Genomic DNA, 21,897 nt, shown 5'->3' with positions numbered 1-21,897 from the left:
CCTTGCCTTTGGCATTGCATCTCACCAGCCCTGGACCCCTCCATCTGCAGGGGATGGCTGGGGTGGGTCGTGCTTTGGGGTGGGCACCGCTGCTCAGGCTCTCGACAGTGTCCCTAGCTGTGGGGTGCAGCTCCCTTTCCAGCTTTCCTCGCTGCAGAGCCCAATTTTGCAAGCAGGAGCTCACAAAGGAGGAAGCTGGAGCCCCCATGACCACCACCCACTGAGGTCCTGGCTCAGCCCTTCATTTCTGGGGTGCAGAGGGGTTGCTTCTGCGTTCCCCTTGCCGTTTCCGGTTCTCCCTCTCCTATGCGAGAGGGATTGGCTTTGTAGTGCAAAGCATGGGGGGACGAGATCCAAGGAGGGGACAACCCCCCCCCCATGGCAGCACTGGGGGGTGCCAGGAAGCATGTAGCATATCTGGAAGTCACAAGCTGCGAAGTCTTGGCAGTGCTTTGAGAGAGACAGGGCACCCTGCACCCTGCTCCAAGCTAGACAGCAGCTGGGAGGACTGGGAGTCACCCATGCTGGGAACTGGAGATACTGGAAGAATGGCTGAGCACTGGTGGGACTGGAAATGGCTGGCATTGGGAGGTGGGAGAATGGGAAACACCTGGTGCAGGAATCTGGGGCAGGGGAAGCTGGATTCAACTGGTGCTCAAACTTGGGGGAGTTACAAACCGAGCACAGCTGGCATGGAAAATTGGGAGAAAGGACAAAAATGGACACAGAGGGTACTGGGGAGAGCTAGGAAATGGGAATGGCCAGTGCTGAAAGAACTGGGCAAAGCTAGTGCTGGGGAAACTGGGGATGGGGGGCTGTCCTCTGGTGCCCCAGGGCTCTATGTCTGTGGTGCCTCAGGGTTGTGGGGTCCTCTAGGCAATGGTGTTTTGGGAATCTGTGTTTGGGTCCCTCAAGCCCAGAGTCTGGGGTGCTCCAGGGTCCTGTGCAGCCTGGGCCTCCTGCATTCAGGGAATGCCAGGACCCCTCCAGCACCCTGGGGTCAGCTGCTGAGATGCCACCTGCCCTGTGCTGTGGGGCAGCGATGTCTTGGGGGTGCCCAATGCTGGGGCTGCCTGGCAGCAACCCATTGCCGCAGCCCCTCTCAGGCTGTGCTTTACCTTTGCCTAGTCCTCCCAAGTTGAAAACCAGCCTCTGCTGGGGGAATTGCACTAGAAAAGGGGGTGGGTGGGGTGTTTGCAGGGGGGTCACCCTGGGCTGCTCGCCCCAGAGCCGCCCTCCCAAGGCCCCTTTTCCCAGGGATGCTTTGCCAGCCTTTCCCAAGGAAAGGCCTTGACTGATGCAAGTGGGTTGTCTCCACCCAGGTTTCGGATAACTCCACCCGCCTCCTCCTCGCAGCTCCTCCTCCCAGTGCACAGCCCAGCTGGGATATAAGCAAGTCACTCAGACAACCAGGAGCAGCCGAGACAGCTGGGTGGGTGGTGTGGGACGCTGAGCTGTGACCTGTGCCGTGTCCTTCGCCTCGACGTCGGACCCCATGGCGACACCTTCACAGAAGAGGAGCACCCGCAGTGGGGCTTCGGGGACCCCCTTGTCCCCAACCCGCATCACTCGCTTGCAGGAGAAGGAGGACCTGCAGGAGCTCAACGACCGCTTGGCCGTCTACATCGACAAGGTGCGCTCGCTGGAGCTGGAGAATGCCGGTTTGCGGCTCCGCATCACCGAATCGGAGGAGGTGGTGAGCCGTGAGGTCTCCGGCATCAAGGCTGCCTACGAGTCAGAGCTGGCGGATGCCCGCAAGACCTTGGATTCGGTGGCCAAGGAGAGAGCTCGGCTGCAGCTGGAGCTCAGCAAAGTCCGGGAGGAGCACAAGGAGCTGAAAGCCCGGTGAGTGCCGTGGGCACGGGGGGGGGACTGTGCCGGGACGGTCACTGTCGTCATGCTTGGCAGGGAGCCGGGAGGGAGGAAGGAGCGACCTGGAGGAGGCAGGGAGAGGGGAAACCCGTGACCCGGCTGGGGCAGGAGTGTCCGTGGCAGGGACTGAGAGAGGAGGGAAGCTCTCCCGGCATTCCTGCTCTCCCTCCAAGCGCCATCTTTGGCCAGGATGCCCTTGGAGAGGGGATTTGGGAGCAGAGCTGCGAAAGCTCAGGGCCGGGGCTGAGCAGACGTGCCCTGGGCTCCTGGGGAGGGTCTGTGCGACACGGGGTGCGAGCGCCGGGCTGGCGGCCCCTCCGCCTTCGTCATCCTGGAGCTATTCCTAAACACGCTCCAGCGCAGACCGGGAAGCAATGCCAGCCAGCTGGCTCTGTCCTGCCCACAGATCTTGCCTGCTCGTCCTATTTTCCTCTGCTGTCTTTGGCACCAGCTAAAGAACCTGCTCGGGTTTTGTTTGCCTTAACCCTCCCTGTGCCAAGCTGTCCCTGCTCTGTGGGGTCCCCTGCTTTGGGGCAGGCAATGCTCCAGCAATGCCTGTATCCCTTTCCCATCAGCTGGCTCTGGGTGATGTGCTCCAGGTCTGCTTTGAGGCTCAAATCCCTCCAGCCCCTTCCCATCAGGTTTATGTCTTTCCCTTCCTAACATCAGAAATGCCTCCCTGCTGCTGTTGGGTGCCTCTGCCCTCCCCTCCTCAGGACTGTGGCAGATGTCCAGCACAGGTCCCCTGAGGATGTGGATCCCTCCATGGGGCTCCCTGGCCGGTGTCACACTGCTGGCCAGACAGAGACCGGCCACTGGGCTTCACCGGGGCTCTGCCAGCCCATGTGGCACTGGGGCCACAGCCCTGTCATGCTCAGCTCCCTGAGTCCCGTTCCATGGAAGGAGTGAGCAGGTCCCTTTCTGTCATCGGCTTTGGCTTGGGGCAGGATCCGGGCTGGGCAGTGGTGGGATAACCCCTTCTTCCTTCATTCGATCTTTTGCCTCTTATTCTGGACGCCTTGTTTTGAGTCTGTACCAAATGAGGCTAAAATTAACTTCCTCAGAAGATGCCATAAATATTCTACCTACTGGGAAGGGAGTGAATGTGCAGCCTTTTACAGCTGTCTTTGAAAGCTGTGTGGTGTTTTATATTTAGCTTCTATTTCCCGTGTGCTGCTGTGGCTCTGTCCTTAGATAAGGCGGCTTTGCTCGTCCCACTCGCTGCAAGGTGGATCCCTGCTCACCAGATCCCAAGGATCTGGGAGCTGGTGAGACGGGGAGCTGAGCTGTCTAAAGGCTTTTGCTGCCTTATGCAAACCCAGAACTATCTTGGCCACAATCTTTCAAGGGTTGGAAAAAATGCCCGGCCTGCAGCCGTCCCTGGCTGAGAGCTGCATACTCGGCCTGGATCTGGCTGTGCTGCAGAGTGTCCCTGCAAAAAGATGGTTTTTTTCTGTGACGGGCTGCGCTCCTGGAGCTTGCTGTGCTCATTCCCTAACGCTGACAGATCACCCCGAAAAAGCTCTTTGACTCAAGGGGATTCCCAAAGAGCAGCTCTCTCGGTTTGGAGGCAGGTTTCAGACCACCGTTTTCAGAGAATGGGCAGCGAGCGCAGTTTCTGAAGGAGAGAGGTGTTTCAATGTGTTGAGTCGTCTCTGAGTCACCGCTGGTGAGATGGAAGAGCGGCTCTGCCGGGGGAAGCCGGTGTTATTCATTCCTGTCTCTGGCATGCCCCGGCTTCCTTGGGCGGTGGCGTCGGGGCCGCTTTCCAACCTCCGAAATCCTTGCAAAGGGGCAGCAGCTCATCTCATGTCCTGGGGACCTCCTCAGTGTGGCAGAGCTGCTCAGAGAGGGGCAGAAATCAGCTGCCAAGCTGCAGTGTTGTTCCTAGGTCTCAGTTTGGCTGGGGTACCCCGAGTCTTTCAGGCACAGGGGTACGGGTCAGCCACGGGCCCGACCCTTCGGATGGGTCGGAGCTGTTCGCGGGGTCAGGAAGGACACGTGCAGCTCTCGTGGCAGGGCAGGCGGTGCGGGTGTTGCTCTGCTCTTTGCTGTCTGGCTCGGCAGGGAGGTACCGGTCCTGCCGGCTCTGCTGCCCAACCCGAGCCCCTGGGTCAGCACCTCGTCCCGGGCAGTTTTGCTGACCTCGGTGCAGTGACACTTTGGCTAATAAATAACTCATCAGCCCTCTGCTCCCCTCGCTCTCCCTGTCAGCCCCAGGGGAAGCGCCGGGTATCTCCTGCGGGGCAGGCAGCTCTGCGGCCATGTTATCAGCACCCACAGCATCGCCGCTGCCCACAGCCGGGGTTGTCTTGCCTGCGCAGAAGGGAGGGTGGGGGGCTGGGGGTGTTGGGGCATGCCATGGCTGGTTGCAGCACAGTCCCTGGCACTGGTGGAGTCAGTGGGTGCTGGGCCTACTCTGGGAGGAAGAGGAGCTGGGTGCTCTATCTGGGGTGGAGGAAGAGGTGCTGGCTGGAGAGGGACAGGGTGTGCAGACAGGAGACCAGTCTCACGAGCTACCAACGCACTGGTGCAAAAGCTGCGTGGATGGAGGAGGGTCTGGCCAGCCTGGGGCAGAGCTGGGCGCTTTGCCTCCCACCACCCCTCTATTCCTGGCTGGCTGCTTTTCCCTTCAGGCTGGATCCTTCCCACTGCCCCTTCGGCTGCTCTCGATGCCGCTCCAGGAGGGGTTCCCCAAAGCACCCACCCCGGCTCCTGGCACCAGGGGACCCTCATCCCTGGGCAGCCTGGCGCTGGCCGTGCGCCACACCGTGTCCCCAGCCCCTGGGCTTCCCCGTCAGCTCCCCAGCTCTGCATGGCCGCTGGCCATGCCAGAGCCACATTTGTGGCAAAGCAGAGGGTGTGGCAAGGGTGGCTGGTGATTCAGGGGTGCTGGCAGCGCCTGGCAACGTCCCCTCCCGGACTGTGGGGGAGAGCCAGGACCTACCTGAAATGCCCCGTCCCAGGTGTCCCTGACCTGTGCTCCCCAAGGAGGGGCGAGTTTTGGAGGGGCACAGGCTCCAGCACAGCACCGGGCTGCTGCGGAGAGACGCTCTGCATCCCGGTCCTGCCCATCGCCCCCTCTCCGTGAGCTGGCTCCTGACTCACAGGGTGAAAACGGGAGTCCCAGCCCTTGCCTTGCTCCACTGAGGATCCACCTCATCCCAGATTGTCGAGGCGGAGGTGTTTGTCAGTGCAAGCTCCAGGCTGGGGGCACAGGGGTGTATGGATACAGCCCTTGGGCACCTCCATCCCCAAGAAAGGAGCCCCAGGGTGGGGGGAGGTCCCAGTGCCCCGCTTCCATGGGCAAGGGGTGGCTGTGCTGTGGCTGGCTCCGTCCTCCAAAACAGGAGCCAGACCTTTGTTAGCAGTGCATCTGATGAGCGATGGCTTCCTGAATTGCAGCCCCTAACCTGATTAAGCCAGTGCCTTGGCAGTGCCTCTTCCTCCCTGGGCCCAAATCTCATCCCTGGCCCTAATGAGGAAAAATCTCCTGTTTTCCAAAGGTCGTTGCAGTGGCGGGGGAGGGAAGCTCGTCCAAGGGCAGAGCAAAGGAGGCAGCAGCGAGGGTGCCAGATTCCCCATACTTGGGTGGATTTTGCCCTGTCCTGGGTTCAGTGATATTTTCCAGGAAGTAGCAGGTAAATGGGACCCGTTTACTGTAAAAAAGAAAGAAAAAATAAAAAGAAGAGGGGGGGGGAACAACTCCTTGCTGCAGGGCTGGGTGCTGCCTCTGTGCCGCCTTCAGCAGCAATGTGCTTGTGCTGGAACATTTTGCGTGGGGGAGAAACCTCAGGCTCCTGGGCTGTTTCCCCCCCCCGTCTCGTAGAAATTCTGCCAGGGAAGGAACGGTTTGGCTCGGAGGAGGCTTTGCCCTTTTGGAGCAAACAAAGAACAGCTTGTGCAGCTGGGTGATGCTCTGGGGGAGCAGGCGACGCAGAGCTGGGGCTGGTCTGGGACCCCCAATGCCCCTCTGGGACCCTCTTAAATACCCGCCCCTGAGTCTCCAGCGCTCTGGACAGATTTATTTTCCCCTGACATTGACACCTGGCATCTCGGGATGGCTGGGCATGCCTGCCTTCCCCACGTGCTGCAAAGCTAAAAGGCTCTGCGGCAAAAGCCCTGTTGCTTCAAGGCTGAGGTTTTCGTTAGCCCGTGACTATTTCTATGCAGGAATATTTCTTGTATGTGCAAACATCCAGCTCCCAAAGCAGGATGATCTCAGGCGGAGGAAAAGGTTCCAGCACTTTATTTTTTTGTGGCTCTGCTCTCGCCGCTGGCTGCATTCACCGACATCTTCCAGACATTACTGTTACCCCATCCTGCTGCAGGGCTGGGCTGTCCCCTTGTTGTGTGGTGTGTTCCCAGGGATGAGGGGAACGAGAAGAAATCCCGTTGCCCTAAACGTATTTTATTACAATAGGATCCTCCTGGCAGATTAAAGGACCGTAACCTCAGAGCTGGGGGATTAAAGAGAAGCAATTGCAAAGGGAAATGGGGCTGGTTTTGGTGTGGGAATGCATCCATCCCCTGTACAGCACCTAGTGCAGTGTCTCAGCCTGCCCTGGCCACGCTTGCTGCCACAAGTGTTTTTTCAGCCTCGTGCACGTCACTTCAGTTGTCTGAATCCCATTGACGCTTAAACTTTGGAGCCCGGCAAAAGTGAGAGCCTTTCCCGGCACGGTGCTCAGTAGAGGCATGCGACGAGGGTGGCGTGGCTGGGGTGGGGCTCCTTATTTTGCTAAATTCGTGTCCTTTGGGAGTAGCAGTTTCCTTCCCTGCTGCTGGCAGCTGGGATAGGAGGAAGCCACCGGAGCTCTCCCTCTGGTCCTGGCCAAAATTAGGGCTGGCATGGAGGAGTCCCTGGAGAAGCATCAGCCCAGTGGGTTTGGGATGGGCAGCCCCAGGGCAGAGCTGGGAATGGCCTCCTGCTGTCCTGCCACCAACTGCATTACCCATTTCCCTGTCCTGCTGTCTCTCTGAGACAGTTTGCTAAGCCTGTTCCTCCGTGACTGGCTCAGCACATTCCCAAAAAGCTGAGGCTGGTGCCACGTGAAACCCGTATCTGTCCACAGCTGCCGTCAGTGACCCGCAGCCCCTCACCAGGGTGTCGGGGCTGGGTGCCCACCTGCCTCCACTCCCTTCCCCTTCCTGCCGAGGGTTGAATAGTCCCAATGTGTGAAGCTGAACAACTGCAAGGGGCTGGCATGGTGCGGTGGCAGCTGCAGCCCCATGCACCAGCCTCTAGTGCAGAGACTGCTGTGCTACAGCCTGGCTCTCAGCCATCCTAGAGAAACCCCATTTCGGTATGTGCAGGGCATCGCAGTGTGTCCGTGAGCCCCATGGTGTGATCTGGGGCTGTAGGTATTAAGGAGAGCCGAAAGGTGTGGAAATTGGTTAATGAAGGGCATTAAACCAAGCCCACAGAGATACCACAAAACCAAACTGGGGTTAGGACACCTCCGTTCCTGAGCGATGCTGAGTCAGCATCACCCGTTGTCGATTGTAAACCAATTTCCTTTCCATGATGAAGGTGAAGGCACCTGTAGCTGGGGTTATTCTCCAAGCCGTAGCTAGCCACAATGCTTTATTGCTGCCTTCCCATGTTTAGAGCCAGGAGGTGCGATAGCAATAGGGACAGTTCCGCAGAAGCCCAGGGAGCATGCACAGTGAATGCCCTACTGCCTGTACTTTACCCTGCTTAATTATGGGGTTGCACCGTCACAGGTATTGGTGCCATGTCTCTGCAAAGAGCCGATGGAGCCAGGGTTAGGAGCAAACAACAGCTTTTCTGAAGCTCTTGAATTTTTCCATCCGGGCTGTGAGTGGCTCAGAAGCAGCTCTGTCAGAGAGTGTTTCTGATAGCAGAGGTCTCTCAACCCTCTTGGACAAAAGCCACCTCCAGCTACTTGCTTCGGCTTGCTGCTTTCAGCATCGTTGTCCTGCCATCCAGCTTGGTGCCCCCAGCCCTGGCTGAGGAAAGGTGTCTCCCTGCTGCAGTGCTCGGCTGGCAGCCGAGCTCCATAGTGCCAATTTGTTGGGGTTTTATTTAATAACAGTTTAGGGACATGCTTTCTCCATTAAAGCCCCAGCTCTGAGTTGTGTGAGCCCAAAAAAAGTCCAAGCTCTTGACATGGATGTGTAACATGCGGGCTTCAGAGGGGCAGGACCCCAAAAGAGACTTGGCCTTAGTGCTCATGGGTACCTGGCTGTTTTCCACAACTGGGGATGGCCAGTTGCCCCATTGCAGCTCCCAGTCCCCACTGGGAAGAGCCACTTGTCCCCCTCTCCTTGCAATACAGTGGCCGAGCAGAGCTCTGGGCTTGCCGGTGGCTTTGGGGAGGGCTCTGGATCCAGCCCTGGCCGCACTCACAGAGCTTTTGCAGCCCAGTGGTGAAACAAGACGTGAATGGTGGCAATAAAACCTCTGTGCCACTCTCCATGTGTTTTTTTAACACCTGTCCCCCTCCGTGGGGACATGGAGGGAGGTTGCAGTGGGGCAGAAGGAGGATTGGAGACCCGCACCGAAGCACGAGCAGGGAGATGAGTCATGCCCAGCTGCATGTCTTTGGGCTGGAGCAGGGTGCGGCCGGCACGGGATCATGCTTCGCTGCATCTTCGGCAGGCACCCGCTGCTCCGCAGTCACGCTCACCTGCCCCTTCCTTCCTGGCCTGACGGGTGCTTGTGGATAACCTGCTCCCCAGCAGCATCTGTGGGGTGCAAGGATGCCACCCCACAGGGCACCGTGCTGCGCTCGCTCCCCCAGTCATCTCCCCACAGCCCTGTGGGCACTAGGAGAAATTAGGGCGAGTTTTGCAAAGCTGAGCCTTCATGCCATGGGCTTTAGGGGGGAAGCAGTGTGCTGGGGAGAGCAGATTTGCTTCTTGACATCATGCTTTTGCAGGGTGGGTTGCACCCAGAGCACCCGCTTGCAGGGCAGAGACACAAACCTGCGGCATGCGTGTCCCAACTAGCAAGAGGTGCTGATTTTTGCAGCCCAGCCTTGGCTCTGTCACTCCAGTGCAAAAAGCTGCCAGACGGGGGCTTTCCCTGTGGGGAGTGCTGTGCAGGCACATGGGGCCAAGCAAGAGAGAGACAGTGGGGAGACTGAAGCCTCTTGCAGTGGCCCCATTTGCAGGGTGATTCTGTGCAAGCAGCAATTGTAGCTAAATTGCACTGCCACGTCTGCGGTCCTCTCTGGTGGGGAAGTGGTTATTTCCCACACACGTGCCAAACAGGTCTGGGCTTCATCCTGGCACGGTGCACGCTGGCAGGGAGAGTGGGCAGAGGTGTGCTGGGAGCATCTGCTGCACTGGCTGCGTATGGCAGAGCACAGCTTAACGCCGGCACTCATCTTCATCGCTGCTCGTCCCTGTGCCGAGCTGCCTTTTCCCAATGGCATCGCATTGAGACCCATCCCAGCAGCCGCCCTGACAGAGGCGATGCAGCCGGCAGCTCGCAGTGCTGGCAGTGACTCAGGCCAGTAGCCGAAGTGGGCAAACAAGGCGGCTCCAGTGCAACCTGCACCAGCCTCGCCGCCACTGCATGCAAACAAACCTTGTGGCAATGTAAACACCTCGCCTGCCTTTATCTGTGCCCTTGGAGCAGGGATAGCAAACCCTTTTGTTCCCAGGAAGATGGGTGGCAGCTGGATCTAACAATCCCCCACTTTGTTTCTAACGCAAATTTTGCTGGCTGGAAGATTTGTGTACCCAGATTTATGGAAAATGGGGTGAGCTGCTGCTGCTGGAGAGGAAAAAGGAGACCTTGAGCTTGCTCCCTGTTTTGCCTCTCTCGAGTCCTCTCCACCTTGTCCCATCTCGCCCAGGCACCCTGTTCCCAGCTCCGGATCAGTGCAATGCAGCAGGCACTGGCTGGGGTGCAGCTTTCTCCCCACAGCATAGCCGGGACAGCGATGCCCCCATAAGCAGAGCAACCTCCTCATTGCTTTCCATCACTGCACTTAGGGGCTGCAAAGCTTTGCATTCAGAGATGCTGTCGGACCGCACGTGTGTGCAGAGGGAAGGGAGCCAACCACCACATTTACACAGTGGCAACGCGTTTCCTTGCTCCTGGGGCTGGGATTTGCATCCCTGCTCCTTCTCTGCTGCCCCAAGTCCTGGCCACATCACCAGGTCCCAGCGAAACATGAGCTTACAGCTGTTTTCCCCCCCGATCCAATGCTTCTGGTCCCAAAGATGTGATTAATATGAGTGATTCAGCTCACTGTTTTTAACTACATTTGTAAGGCCTCCCTGCACTGTGTCAAATCCCCCAGGGAAACACTGGGAATCTGCACTTTGTCTTCATCCTTTAAGGTGGTGATTTATAGGCTTTGCATTTCTCATTCATCAAAAGAAGGCTGTATTAAAGTAAATCTGATGATTTGGGATTTCTATGGAGGTGCAACACTAGGAGGTGTTTTAGGTGAAAAAAAAAAATTACATACAAAACTTTCCCAATAAGTTTGAACCCAGTTATTGCAAGAACTGGAATTTGCTATGACAGGGTAAGATAGTCAAGACTGAGCAAAATCCCTTAAATTTCATTCAGTCCAAATTATATTAAAGATACAAAACTGCACTTGTCACCATCCTGAATGTTCACAGTATTGCAACGAATACTTTGAATTTCCTTGTTCTCTTCCCAAAGGCAGAAGTATGCACAATGCAGGCTTAAGCTTTAAACAGGCTTTTATAGGATATACAACACTACAAAGTGTTAGTAAATTCTGCATTGTAAAAACAAGCTTTCTTCTTGTGCTTTTTCTACTCAAACCTTGTCCTCAGAAGATGGAAAGTGAACAATGTGGAAGGTGTTGTATTCACATATTTGAGCTATGTCTAAAAAAAATTTCTTTCCACCACAATTCTAGTCTTTTTTTTAGAGAGTTCCTTTCTCCTGATGAAGGACATTATTGCTTTAATCTATATTTAAGATGGTTTAAGTCCAGGCCATCAAGTGTCTTTTAGATAACCTGATTCAAAATTCTGTGGGAGGCCAGCAAAAGGCAAGCTGGCATGTTCATAAAATATTGGTTTGGGTCGTGCTGAGCTTGGGCTGGTGAGTGAGTATTGATCAGTGATCGTGGTTTTCCAAGCAGTTGAAATGTTCAGGTTTTTAAAGTCTTTGGTGATTTTTTTCAATGGAAAATGCAGTTTTTGCAAGCAAGGAACCAGCCCTCCCTCTGGAAACCCCAGGATCAGCCAATCGCCTCGGGACCTACATAGACAAAAACATTGGCCAAGTTTTTTCCTGTGCAACGCGCAGACAAATTGCCGAGCTCTGCAATAGCAGCTCTGGGGACAAACCTGGGGCTGGACCAGTTTTGCTAAATAAAGTTTCAACTGGTGGCACTTTGCATGTAATCCCAGCCTGGAGGTCTGAGTCTCTGCTTGTTCCAAGTAACCCAGGGTTTTTGTAGCAAAGGGAATCCATAGGGAAATTCTGCCCTCAGTTTGCTCGCTTGTCCCTGAGGGTCAGCCACGAGTGGTGCCCGGGTCTGCACGCTCCTGGCACTGGTGGCTTCCAGCAGCCGATGCTCGCTTGCTCTTTCCCAGCTCTTTGCATCCTCTTTGCATCTGTCTCCTGTGGCTTGCTGCACCCTGGAGAAGTTAAAGGCAGCTGTGAAAGGTTTCACAGGCAGCAAGGCAGCGGCAGACCTGGTGGGAAGTTGTTACGCCTGCTCCATGCTGGGGCACGCGTCTGTGAAGAATAAATCCTGCCCCTTGTCTATGCAGACACATAGATTTATGCCAAATGCAAACCTCACGTGGGGCCCCCAAAAGTGCAGCTTGGACAGCGGAAAGCCAAGTCCTGTCTGTTCCCCCACCGACTCCTACATGGAAGCCGGCAAAACCCCCTTTTGCAGCTATGAAAGCCCTCTGGTAATATCATCTGCCCTTCAAAACCACAGAGCCCTCCTGTTACTAGGGGGGACTCAGCCCAAACAGCAACGTCACTTGGTGACTTGGGATTTCCATTTCGAGCTGCTGGCGAAGGCTGGGATGAGTCACCAGCACTGGCGTGACAGCCCAGGATGGGGAGCGAGTGACACTGGCTGGGGCTCCCCAGCCAGCATGGGCTGCATGAGGCTTTTTAATATACTGTTTATTCTCCAAAATCGTGTTTCTGGCTTTTAAAGTAGCGAGGAGGGCCATCAGTCCATGCCGTGGTCTCGTGCATCGATTTGTTGCAGTGCTGATAAAACCCAATTGCTTTTCCCCATCCCGAGAGGCGAGGCTGCGGGGAGACCGTGCGTGGGTGCTGGGCATTTGCTCTGGCATATCCAGCGAAAGGAGAAAAGCTCCTTAAAGGCTTCGTGGGGAGTATTTGTAGCTGATTCCTGGAGGTATCAGCTGTGGTTGGGTCCAGTTGTGCTGGACTTGGTATGCACCTGCAACTCCCAGCAAGGCTCCTGGTGATGGGGTTTGTGGAGGGACAGGAATGGCTAAGATTTTGGGAACCTCAGACTGAGGGGTCTGTTTGCATCCCTGTGAAATGCTCTTTTCTGGTTCTCAATGAAGCAGCGGGTTTTGGTTCATTTTTAGGATGCAGGAAAAGGCCAGATCCCAATTCCAGGAGGGGGAAGCCCAGCTCTTAGGAGATGCCAACAAGGTGTTCTTGACGCGGAGCTGAGCAAGCCCCTCAGCCCCAGGGACGAGCGTGCTAGGAGCATGCCAGGAGTGTGCAGCATGGCCAGCACCAGCCCTGGCACTGGGAAGGGGCTTGGCACAGCCAGCGTTGGAGGGTTGGGGCTGTTTCCGTGCATCCTTGAACACAGCCAGCACTGGCATCCCTTGGCTGCCATTTGGCAGGGGTTTTGGTGCCTAACAGGATGCTGGCTCTGTGCAGATGTTGTCCTTGCTATACATCGAGCTGGCTATTTACAGCTCCCCTGCTAGGAGACCAGCTTATGTTTATCCTGGTGATTTGGCAAAAGCACAGCGGCACAGATGAGTCAGGAGCTGGGAGAAGCTGCTTTGCCATATTCCCATTGCCCCACTGCAGAGGTTTTTCCCAAGACCGCCTTTCCTCATGCTGTCCCTGCTGCTTCCCCTTGTGGGGCCCTGGTCCCTGGGACGGGGAGGGCGATCGCTGGGATGGGGGGAGCGATCCCTACGATGGGGGAACGATCCGTGGGATGGGAGGAGCGATCTCTGGGACCGATCCCTGGTGCTGGAAGCAGTGCAGTGCAAAGCAGCAAGCCCACGGCAGAGCAGAGCAGGTTTTCTGGGTCCTCCCAGCAATCAGATCCATCACAAACCTCCTTGGGCACGTGATGCCTCTCTTACCTCAGTTTCCCAAGCTGTAAATATGTCATAAAGTCTTTTCTGGGGTAACGTTTCGCCAGTCTTGTGGCAGCGTTGCAGGGGAGCAGGCTGGCATGTCGCTTTGGCTCCCTGGCAGCAAGGTGAGAAAGAAACCCGTGGTCCCCAGGGATTTGCAGACATGCAAAAACATTTATAGATGGGGCGTGAGCTTGCGAGCTCCCCTGACTTAGCACCTTGTCTGGGCTGGGGCGGCTGCCATTTGGAGGCGGGGAAGGAGGAGAATGCCTGTTTCTCCACTCGCTCATCCCACCATGTTGATCCCTTCCAGTGTGCGAAGCTCAGCCGAACGGCAGCCGCTCTGCCCACAGGAGCAGCCTCGTGCTTCAGAAATGGCTGGTGGTGATTAGTAGTAGGGTGAAACCAAAGGGTGTTTCCTAAAATGCATCTAGTGGGCTTTGGCTTCTCGGAGAGGGTTGGCATCTTTCCACCAGCCCGGCGGAGTGCGTGGCCAAAGCTGCTCGCCTCCCATGAGCTCCAATGCATGTGGCCTGTCTCAGCTTTTCCAGAGGGAGAGCCCAGATCTGTCAGGTTTCTGGGCTGGGATTGTGAGGCAGGGTGAAGGGGAGCAATAGCAGATCCTGGGCGCTGCTCTGCGGGGCTGTCCCTGAAACTTCTGCAGGGACTGTCCCCCCCGAGGGTCTTCAGCCCTGGCCCTTTTGGAAGCCATTGCGTCAGCTTTGCAGGCTCGTTTCTGTGTCTGTGCTGAGTACAGTCAAAGCAGGTCCAACTTTCCGTTAACATTTGGATTTTCTGGCAGCTCAGCTGCAATTTTCTTTTTTTTTTTTTTCCCCTCCTTCCTGCTTTTAAAAGCTAAAAATAAAACATCTTGAGGCCCCTTTTCCCTCCATCTTTTCTCTTGAGACATTTGTTTCTTGAGGATTTGATGCCTCTGTTGTGTTTTCTCCTCTTGGCTTTGATAAATGCTTATTTTTACACCCGACTCTCCCAGCACAGGGGATCAAATCCTGCGGGACGCTAAGCCCATGTCCCCTGGCTGCAGGCATGCAGCCCTTCAGGGTGGATCTCTGCTTCCCTTTCAGCTGGCAGACGATTTGGGATCTTTTAGGCTCTAGCAGGCAGGATGGGAAGACCAGTGAAACCTTCTGGGGAGGAGGAGGAAGGTCCCTGTTCATCCCCTTGCCGAGGGAGGTGGGAGCGATGCAGCTGCCATGAAAGTTTTTATTTTTAGCCGAGCGTCGGAGGCTGCAGGGGAGATAAAAGCAGGACCCAACAGGAGGCGAGGGGAAAACCCAAACCTTGGCTGGGCTGGATCGTGGATGGCAAGGGCTTGCATGGATCGGTGGACACAGGGGTCCCCGGGGTGGGAGAGGACTTGTGTGCATGCTGAAATCTCGTCTGGAGGCTGCCACGTTCGGGGTCAGGGCTGTGTTTTGAAGGAACGTGGAGGGGAGATGCTCAGATCCCAGAGAGCCATGTCACGCAGACCTCCAGACTTGCCAGAGGAAAGGAAAGGAGAGGACAGGATTCATCTCACCCCTCTCCTTCCTGCAAAACTGCTCCCAAACTCAGCCCTGCAGCCGCTGCCGGGGAGCTGCAGCCCAGCTGGTGAGCTCCGAGCTCCCATCTCTGCTCCTCCCCAGTGTTACCCAGAGCTGAGCATGGGGGACTTTTAAGGAAAATGGATTTGTCCTCGAGTCTTCCGGGATTTACCATGGGGTTTTCTAGGCATCAATGCATTTTGCCCTGAGCCCTGGATCCCTCCAGTCCCTGGAGAGGGCGAATCTGTCACCACTGCAGAGACACAAGTGTAAGCATCTAGTCTTAGCATTTTCCCCTCCGTATTTCACTTATAAATGGTACTAAAGAGTCGGAGGCTTCAGGATGTGCCTGGCGCTGCACGTGCCACAAGCCCCATCCCAAAGAGCCAGTGACGCCCAGCTGCACCCAAGTCTCTGCAGCCGCCACGGCGAGCAAAGAGCTACAGAAGCAAAATGCCAAGGGCAAGCTCTTCCCAGAATTAAGTGGTGGTTAACTTGATCAAGGACAGCAGGATTAAACCCTACCGGCAGTGCTGGGGTGGGCAGGCTGGCTGCAAGGGCAAGCCACTGCCAGATGGGAAAACTCAGCCTCAACTGTTGCTTGCAGTGAGCCGAGGAGGCTCCGGATCCACTCCCAGATGGCATTTTTGTCCTATGAGTCACTGGCATGAAAGGAGTGGGTTGCACGGGAAGGACCCGCCGGCATGGCGGCACTCCTCGGGTGGCCGGCTGTGGCAAGCGGGATGGCGGTTCCCTGCAAAGTGGGGTTAATCAAGTACGGCAGGGCCTTATGTGATATGAATATCTCAGAACAACTTCTCCGTGCAGGCTCAGGAAGCAGAAAGAAATGCAGGAAAATCTACTGTTGGCCAAGCAAGGAGCTTCCCACATACATGCAAGTCTGGGAACGCCGGCCCCTGCTTGTCCTGGGGTCCCGGTCCCTGTGGGCAGGAGGAGAAGAGTCGAACTACCTCCTCAGAGTCTTGTTGTTGACGTTCACCATCCTGTCCCGGGGACAGATCCTGCAGCTGGGGCAGGCTGAGTGCCGTCTGTGCCGTGAGCCCCTCCCTGATATTTTTTTTACGCATGATCTAATGGCGCGGGTGTGTGCTCACCGCCCCAGGAATGTGCACCAACGCGCCGGCGTGCAGCCAGTGCTCGCCCACGGCCGAGGGGGCGCCACGGCCGGCACTGTTCCCCAGGCACGTGCTGCCTCTGCGAGTCCTACACCCGATTTTGAGGGAGGTGGGTTGACAATCTCTGTCATCAGCCGACAGTGCAAGCCACCCCAGTGCTGACAGCTACTGGGTGCCGCAGAAAGAGCATCGGGTCTTTTCTTTTTATAAGGCCTACCAAAATAGTGTCAGGTTGCGTTTTGGTGCGTTAGTCTTGATCAGATTCCCTAGGCAAACAGCGATGTGTCTCGGGTCTGCTGCCTGTAAGACATGGCCTTGACCTGCTGTCAGAGGGCTTAAAAAGGAAGGGGGGAAATGGAGGCATGGGACAGCGCAGGGGCTCTGAGGTTGCACAGCAGTGCTGGAGGCATCATGCCATGCTGCACTGTGTCACGTCATGCCGCACTGTGCTGCACCACGTCACACCATGCTGTTCTGTGCCATGCCATGCTGCACTGTGCCATGCCATGCTGCGCTGTGCCACACCATGCTGCACCGTGCCACATCACGCTGTGCTGCACTGTGTCACACCATGCCGTGCTGTGCCATGCCATGCTGGATGTCACACCACGCCGCGCTGTATCCACACTGACCTCTAGTGGGTGCAGCCGGGCCGTGGGTGTGCATATTGTACACGGGCGTTACAGCCCTGAGACACCTCCTGCTCACCCAGTTTTTTCCCAGCCCTTTCTGCTTTCCAGTATCCAGACTGGTGCTGGTCACGCCGGGTGGCTGGGACCTGCCGGTCCCATTGGCAGGTGGGCGTTAGGTACAATCCTGCACCTCTTTTGGGGGTGATCAGAGGGGTTCAGACGTGATGCTCTGTGTGCTTGGGCTGAGGGTGCCGGGTGCAATGCGTGGTTTCTCCCTGCTGTCCTGCTCACCTGTGCCATCCGGTGCCTTGCAGGAATGCCAAGAAGGAAGGGGACCTGCTGACCGCTCAGGCCCGCCTCAAGGACGTGGAGGCTTTGCTCAACTCCAAGGAAGCTGCACTCTCCACAGCCCTGGGTGAGAAGAGGAATCTGGAGTCCGAAGTGCGGGACCTGAGGGCACAGGTGGCCAAGGTGAGTGGTGGCAGCCCTGTCCCCAACTGCCCCACAGACCCCCTCTGTCCCCCACCTGCCTGGGGGCTGCCAGCTCCCCGCTGTGCCACGGGACTGGGTGGTGGGTCCCCGGCCAGCACTGGGTGCTGTGCCTGGAGAGTCCCCAGGAGCCCGCCATGACGGTCCTTCTCAATTCCTTGCAGCTGGAAAGTGCCTTGAGCGAAGCCAAGAAGCAGCTGCAGGATGAGATGCTGCGCCGCGTGGACGCGGAGAACCGGCTGCAAACACTGAAGGAAGAGCTCGAATTCCAGAAAAACATTTATAGCGAGGTGAGGCACGATGTGCCGCTGCAGTGCCAGGCTCACTTGGGACAGTGATGCCCCCTGTGTGTTGTGTCCCAATTTCCAAGCCAATCCCACCCCATGGTGACACTGTGTCCCCTGACCTGTCCCCAGGAGCTGCGGGAAACCAAGCGCCGCCATGAGACCCGGCTGGTGGAGATCGACAACGGGCGGCAGCGGGAGTTTGAGAGCAAACTCTCAGAAGCCTTGCAAGAGTTGCGGAGCCAGCATGAAGCCCAGATCAGGCTTTACAAGGAGGAACTGGAGAAGACCTATGGGGCGAAGGTGAGCAACACCCACACACAGCCATCCTCTTCCCACCCTGCCCTGTGGAGTGCCAGTGGGCAGAGGGTGCTGGGGATGCTAACCCACCCATTTTGTCCTTCAGCTGGAGAATGCCAAGCAATCGGCTGAGAGGAACAGCAACATGGTGGGTGCTGCCCATGAGGAGCTGCAGCAAACCCGCATCCGCATTGACAACCTCTCCTCTGAAGTCAGCCAGCTGCAGAAGCAGGTGAGTCAGGACCAAGGGATCCCTCTGGATGTCCCTGCCCTGGGGATGGCCCCAGGTGGAATAGCCACTCTCACCTTCCCTCCCCACACAGTTGGCTGCCAAGGAGGCGAAGCTGCATGATTTGGAGGATATTCTGGCCAGGGAACGCGAGACCAACCGGCGCCTGCTCTCCGACAAGGAGCGGGAGATGGCTGAGATGCGGGCACGCATGCAGCAGCAGCTCGATGAATACCAGGAGCTACTGGACATCAAGCTGGCTCTGGACATGGAGATCAATGCCTACCGCAAACTGCTGGAGGGCGAGGAGGAGCGGTGAGCACAGGGCACTGCACCCGGTGGGCTATGCAGGTCCCAGCCCTCGTGTCCTCACCGGTTCCATCTCACTTTCTCCTCCTGCCCAGGCTGAGGCTGTCCCCCAGCCCTTCCTCCCACAAAGGTGCATCCCGTAGCCACTTGTCCACCCCAGGCTCCTCCAAGAAGAGGAAGCTGGAGGACAGCGAGAGTCGGACCAGCTTTTCCCACCATGCCCGGACAAGCGGCCGCGTCGGCGTGGAGGAGGTGGACTTGGAAGGTAGATTCGTCCGTCTCAGGAACAAGTCTAACGAGGTGTGTTTGCCTTCAGGGATGATCCCTGAGATCCCTGGGGGTGTAGTTTAGCCCCATCTCACCCCATGGGCAGGAGGGGAACTGGGACAAGCTGGGGAGGAACCAGGGGATCTCAGGGTTGCTGCTCTCTCTCTCTTGCAGGACCAGGCGATGGGGAACTGGCAGATCAAGCGGCAGAATGGAGATGATCCCCCCATCACCTACCGCTTCCCCCCAAAGTTCACCCTGAAGGCTGGCCAGGTGGTCACGGTGAGTCACTGCCTGGAGAAGGATCCACCTGAGATCCCAAACCCACCCAGGCCGTTAGTGATGCAGAGTGGTTGGAGCCAGGGTGCATGCTCCTTGGCGCTTGGCTTTTTTAGGGGGACAGACCCACATCCCCAGGGTCAGGGCTCCACAGACCTGAGATGTTGCTTTTCTCTGTGCTTTTCTCCCTAGATTTGGGCCTCGGGGGCTGGGGCGACCCATAGCCCCCCCAGCAATGTGGTGTGGAAAGCCCAGAGCAGCTGGGGGTCTGGGGACAGCCTGCGCACTGCCCTGATCAACTCCAACGGGGAGGTGAGAGCTCGATGGCAGCACCGGGTTGGGGCACAGGGGGTCGGTAGACATCAAACCCCTCCAACTCCTTTCCTCCACAGGAGGTGGCCATGCGGAAACTGGTCCGCACCGTGATCATCAACGATGAAGATGACGATGAGGATGATGATGAAGTTAACATCCACCACCGCCATCACCATGTGAGTACCACACTGGGGAAGGCACTGGTCCCAGGGGTTATGTCGCAGGGATGCTGGGGGAGCTCAGGTCTGGTCCCAGTCAGGGTGGGAGGCAGCTCAGCATCACACAGGATCAGGCCTTACGGGAGAAGGCAGTTGGGAGGCTGTTGTGGAAACAACCCCATGGGAGAAGCCAATAGACCTCTGGCACCTGGAGAAGATGACTGCTTGCAAAAAAACCTCTAGAGACCTTGCTGGAAGTCATCTCCAACCCTGAGCAACCTTGACCAGCCACAAAAAGGGCTGGAGGAGCTGGGAGCGAGGCTGAGCTGGTACCTTACATTGCTTGGAGGTGGAGGACAGGATGGTGGGAAGTTGATGGACGACACTTCTCCGTAGCAGCTGCTCCATCCTCTTCGCTTCGTGAGGGCACTGGAACAAATCCAGAGGTGACTTCGTCCTTCCTCTCAGCCCATCATTCCCCTGATGGAGCTGAAATATGCACCAGGAAGAGCAGTGGGCAGCGAGCAGGCAGTGTGCCAGCAGCAGAGCTGCAGCCGCTTCTCCCCATGTCAAACATCCCTGGCTGCAGCCCAGGAGCCCCCGCCAGCCCGTCCCGCAGGGAGAGATCTGTCTTGCACACGAGGTGCCCGCAGGAATTATACATGGAGAGATGCCATCACTACCACACTGTGCCTCAACACTGGCAAAAAATCTTCTGGATGCTGCTCCCCAGGGCTCTGTGTGACAGGAGCAGGATGGAGCGTCCATCATCTGCTTTCCTTTGAGCTCTCCAGATCTGAAGAGCCGTGCCGAGATGGCTATCGATTATCCTTGGACAGAGGAGCCAAGCTCCTGCGGGCCACTGCTGCCCATTTGTCTGGGGACTGAATCCTTTCCAAGAGTGGATTTCCCATTGGAAAGCAGTGAGCCTGCACTCTCCCAGGCAGCGAGGAAGAGGATGCTCTTACTCAAGCACAAGAGGAGCACAGTTAAGATGTCTCCTGTGTGCTGAGAGCCCAGGGTGCAAGGACAGGGCAGCAGGGACAGTTCACCTACCCACAGTGTGCCAGCCCCAGTAATTTGGGATTATAAATATTAACAACAACAACAATGACAACGACAATAGTAATAATAATTTATTATTTTTAAACCACGTGGTGGAGAGGATGGGTGGAGTGCAGACCCTGTTTGAAGACTAACTTGAAGAGCCCTCCTGGATCACACCCGTGCTGCCGCAGTCCTCAGGGCAGGGTACTCAAGGCAGAAGATGCTCGGACAAGCACTCAAGGTTGTTTTGTCTGTTCCCCCCCCATCTAGGGTAGCTGCAGTGCCTCTGGGGACCCCGGGGAATACAACCTCCGCTCACGCACAGTGGTCTGTGGGACATGCGGTCAGCCAGCCGAGAAGTCGGGCAACCAGAACACCGGTATCAACACCGTGTCCTCGGGCTCGTCCACTTCCAGCATGACCGTCACCCGCAGCTACCGCAGCATTGGTGACTCTGGCAGCATCGGCCTTGGGGACAGCCTGGTGACCAGGAGCTACCTCCTGGGGAACTCCAGCCCCCGTAGGCAGGTTAGTGCCATTTCCAGACCCTGGGTCCAGGCTGTCCCTATGCTGCTGGGTCTCCATCCTGTCCCTGCATCATCCTTTCTCAACAAGGCAGCGCTGTGGGGGTCCCTTCCCCTCCTTCCTCTCCTCCTATCTGCTTTTTCTCTTGCCCTGGGCACCTTTGGGCTTGCACAAGCCTCTTTGCAAGGGGGGTGTGGAGGCTGAGAGGGATTGGAAAAGGATGTGGCTGTAGTGTCTCCCCATGCCATCCCATGCTCAGCCCCCTTGGCAGCCTCGGAGCATCCTTCGTCCTCCACAGCTCTCGTTCCACCACTGCCAAGCGTTATTCGTGCTGGTAATGAATATTTCAGCATTTGAATATTAATATCCTCAATATTAGTCAATATTATTACCCTCATATATTACCGCTAATTCTCAGACTTCTGACTTCAGCACTGTAATTACCCCAGCCAAGGGGTATTTATTATACCCCAAGGGCCAGGGTGGATGAGAGCCAGGGGCGCACACAGTCCAGGCAGTGTGGGCATCCAGAGGGTCCCACCTGGACATTGCTGCCTCCTTCGCAGCCAGAGCAAATGGATAGTAACACTGGGTTTTTTTTAATTTTCTTCTTTTTCTTTCTTCCTCCCAGGCTCAGGCTGTGCAAAACTGCAGCATCATGTAACTCCGTGGCACCATTCCTGTGTTTCCTGGCCATCTCGAGCTAGTTTTTTCCCAAAGCAAATTTTTTTTTCCTTTAAAAAAACAATATCAAAAACCAAGGTTGGGTTTTTTGTTTTCTATAGCAGGAATTTTATATATATATATATATATTAAAAATGCTAACAGATGCTTTGATTTTTTTTGTAAAGAAAAAATCTATTTCTATAAAAAAAAACCAAACAAAAAAAAGCTTTTCAGCTTCAAATTTTTTTAAAACTTCAGCCAAAGACACCAAGGAATTATGTTTACTGAACAGCCATGCGGGAAGAGATTGTAGTTTAATAGCTCTTTAGATTATATCATTTTTGCCAAAGCTTTTTATATAGGATTGGGAGAAGCAAAGCCATCCCCGTCAGAGCTGTGTGCTCCTGCGTGCGTTGGGCGGATCCACAGAGGTGCTGGGACAGAGGCTGAGCTGAGAGCCCCAATGCTGTTGCAGATCATCCTGACTGTGCCGGTGGGCACACGCTCTGGAGGGTTGCTGTCTCAACCCTTTGCAACCTTTTTTTTTTTTTTTTTT

General features: G+C 56.2%; 1 protein-coding gene across 1 annotated transcript; it reads left to right on the top strand.

Moving 5' to 3' along the window:
• Nucleotides 1-1,416: 1,416 nt before the first annotated feature.
• On the top strand, nt 1,417-21,440 carry LMNA (lamin A/C). The gene is made up of 12 exons (XM_010564102.1): nt 1,417-1,845; nt 16,788-16,944; nt 17,127-17,252; nt 17,379-17,549; nt 17,653-17,778; nt 17,870-18,090; nt 18,180-18,384; nt 18,526-18,633; nt 18,823-18,942; nt 19,023-19,121; nt 20,421-20,678; nt 21,307-21,440. The coding sequence occupies exons 1-12, from the start codon at nt 1,496-1,498 to the stop codon at nt 21,337-21,339; spliced, it is 1,974 nt and encodes a 657-aa protein (XP_010562404.1). The 5' UTR covers nt 1,417-1,495; the 3' UTR covers nt 21,340-21,440.
• Nucleotides 21,441-21,897: the final 457 nt, after the last annotated feature.

Source organism: Haliaeetus leucocephalus, unplaced genomic scaffold (genome assembly GCF_000737465.1).
Source record: "Haliaeetus leucocephalus isolate CR32 unplaced genomic scaffold, Haliaeetus_leucocephalus-4.0 Scaffold175, whole genome shotgun sequence".
NCBI lineage: Eukaryota > Metazoa > Chordata > Aves > Accipitriformes > Accipitridae > Haliaeetus > Haliaeetus leucocephalus.
The sequence above is the reverse complement of the archived record's forward strand: the minus strand, read 5'-3'. Positions and strand labels throughout refer to the sequence as shown.

Coding starts and splice junctions, on each gene's coding strand:
- LMNA (XM_010564102.1), top strand. CDS start 1,496: ATGGCGACACCTTCACAGAAGAGGAGCACCCGCAGTGGGGCTTCGGGG. Junction 16,945..17,126: donor TGAGGGCACAGGTGGCCAAG/GTGAGTGGTGGC, acceptor AATTCCTTGCAG/CTGGAAAGTGCCTTGAGCGA. Junction 19,122..20,420: donor TCCACCACCGCCATCACCAT/GTGAGTACCACA, acceptor CCCCCCATCTAG/GGTAGCTGCAGTGCCTCTGG.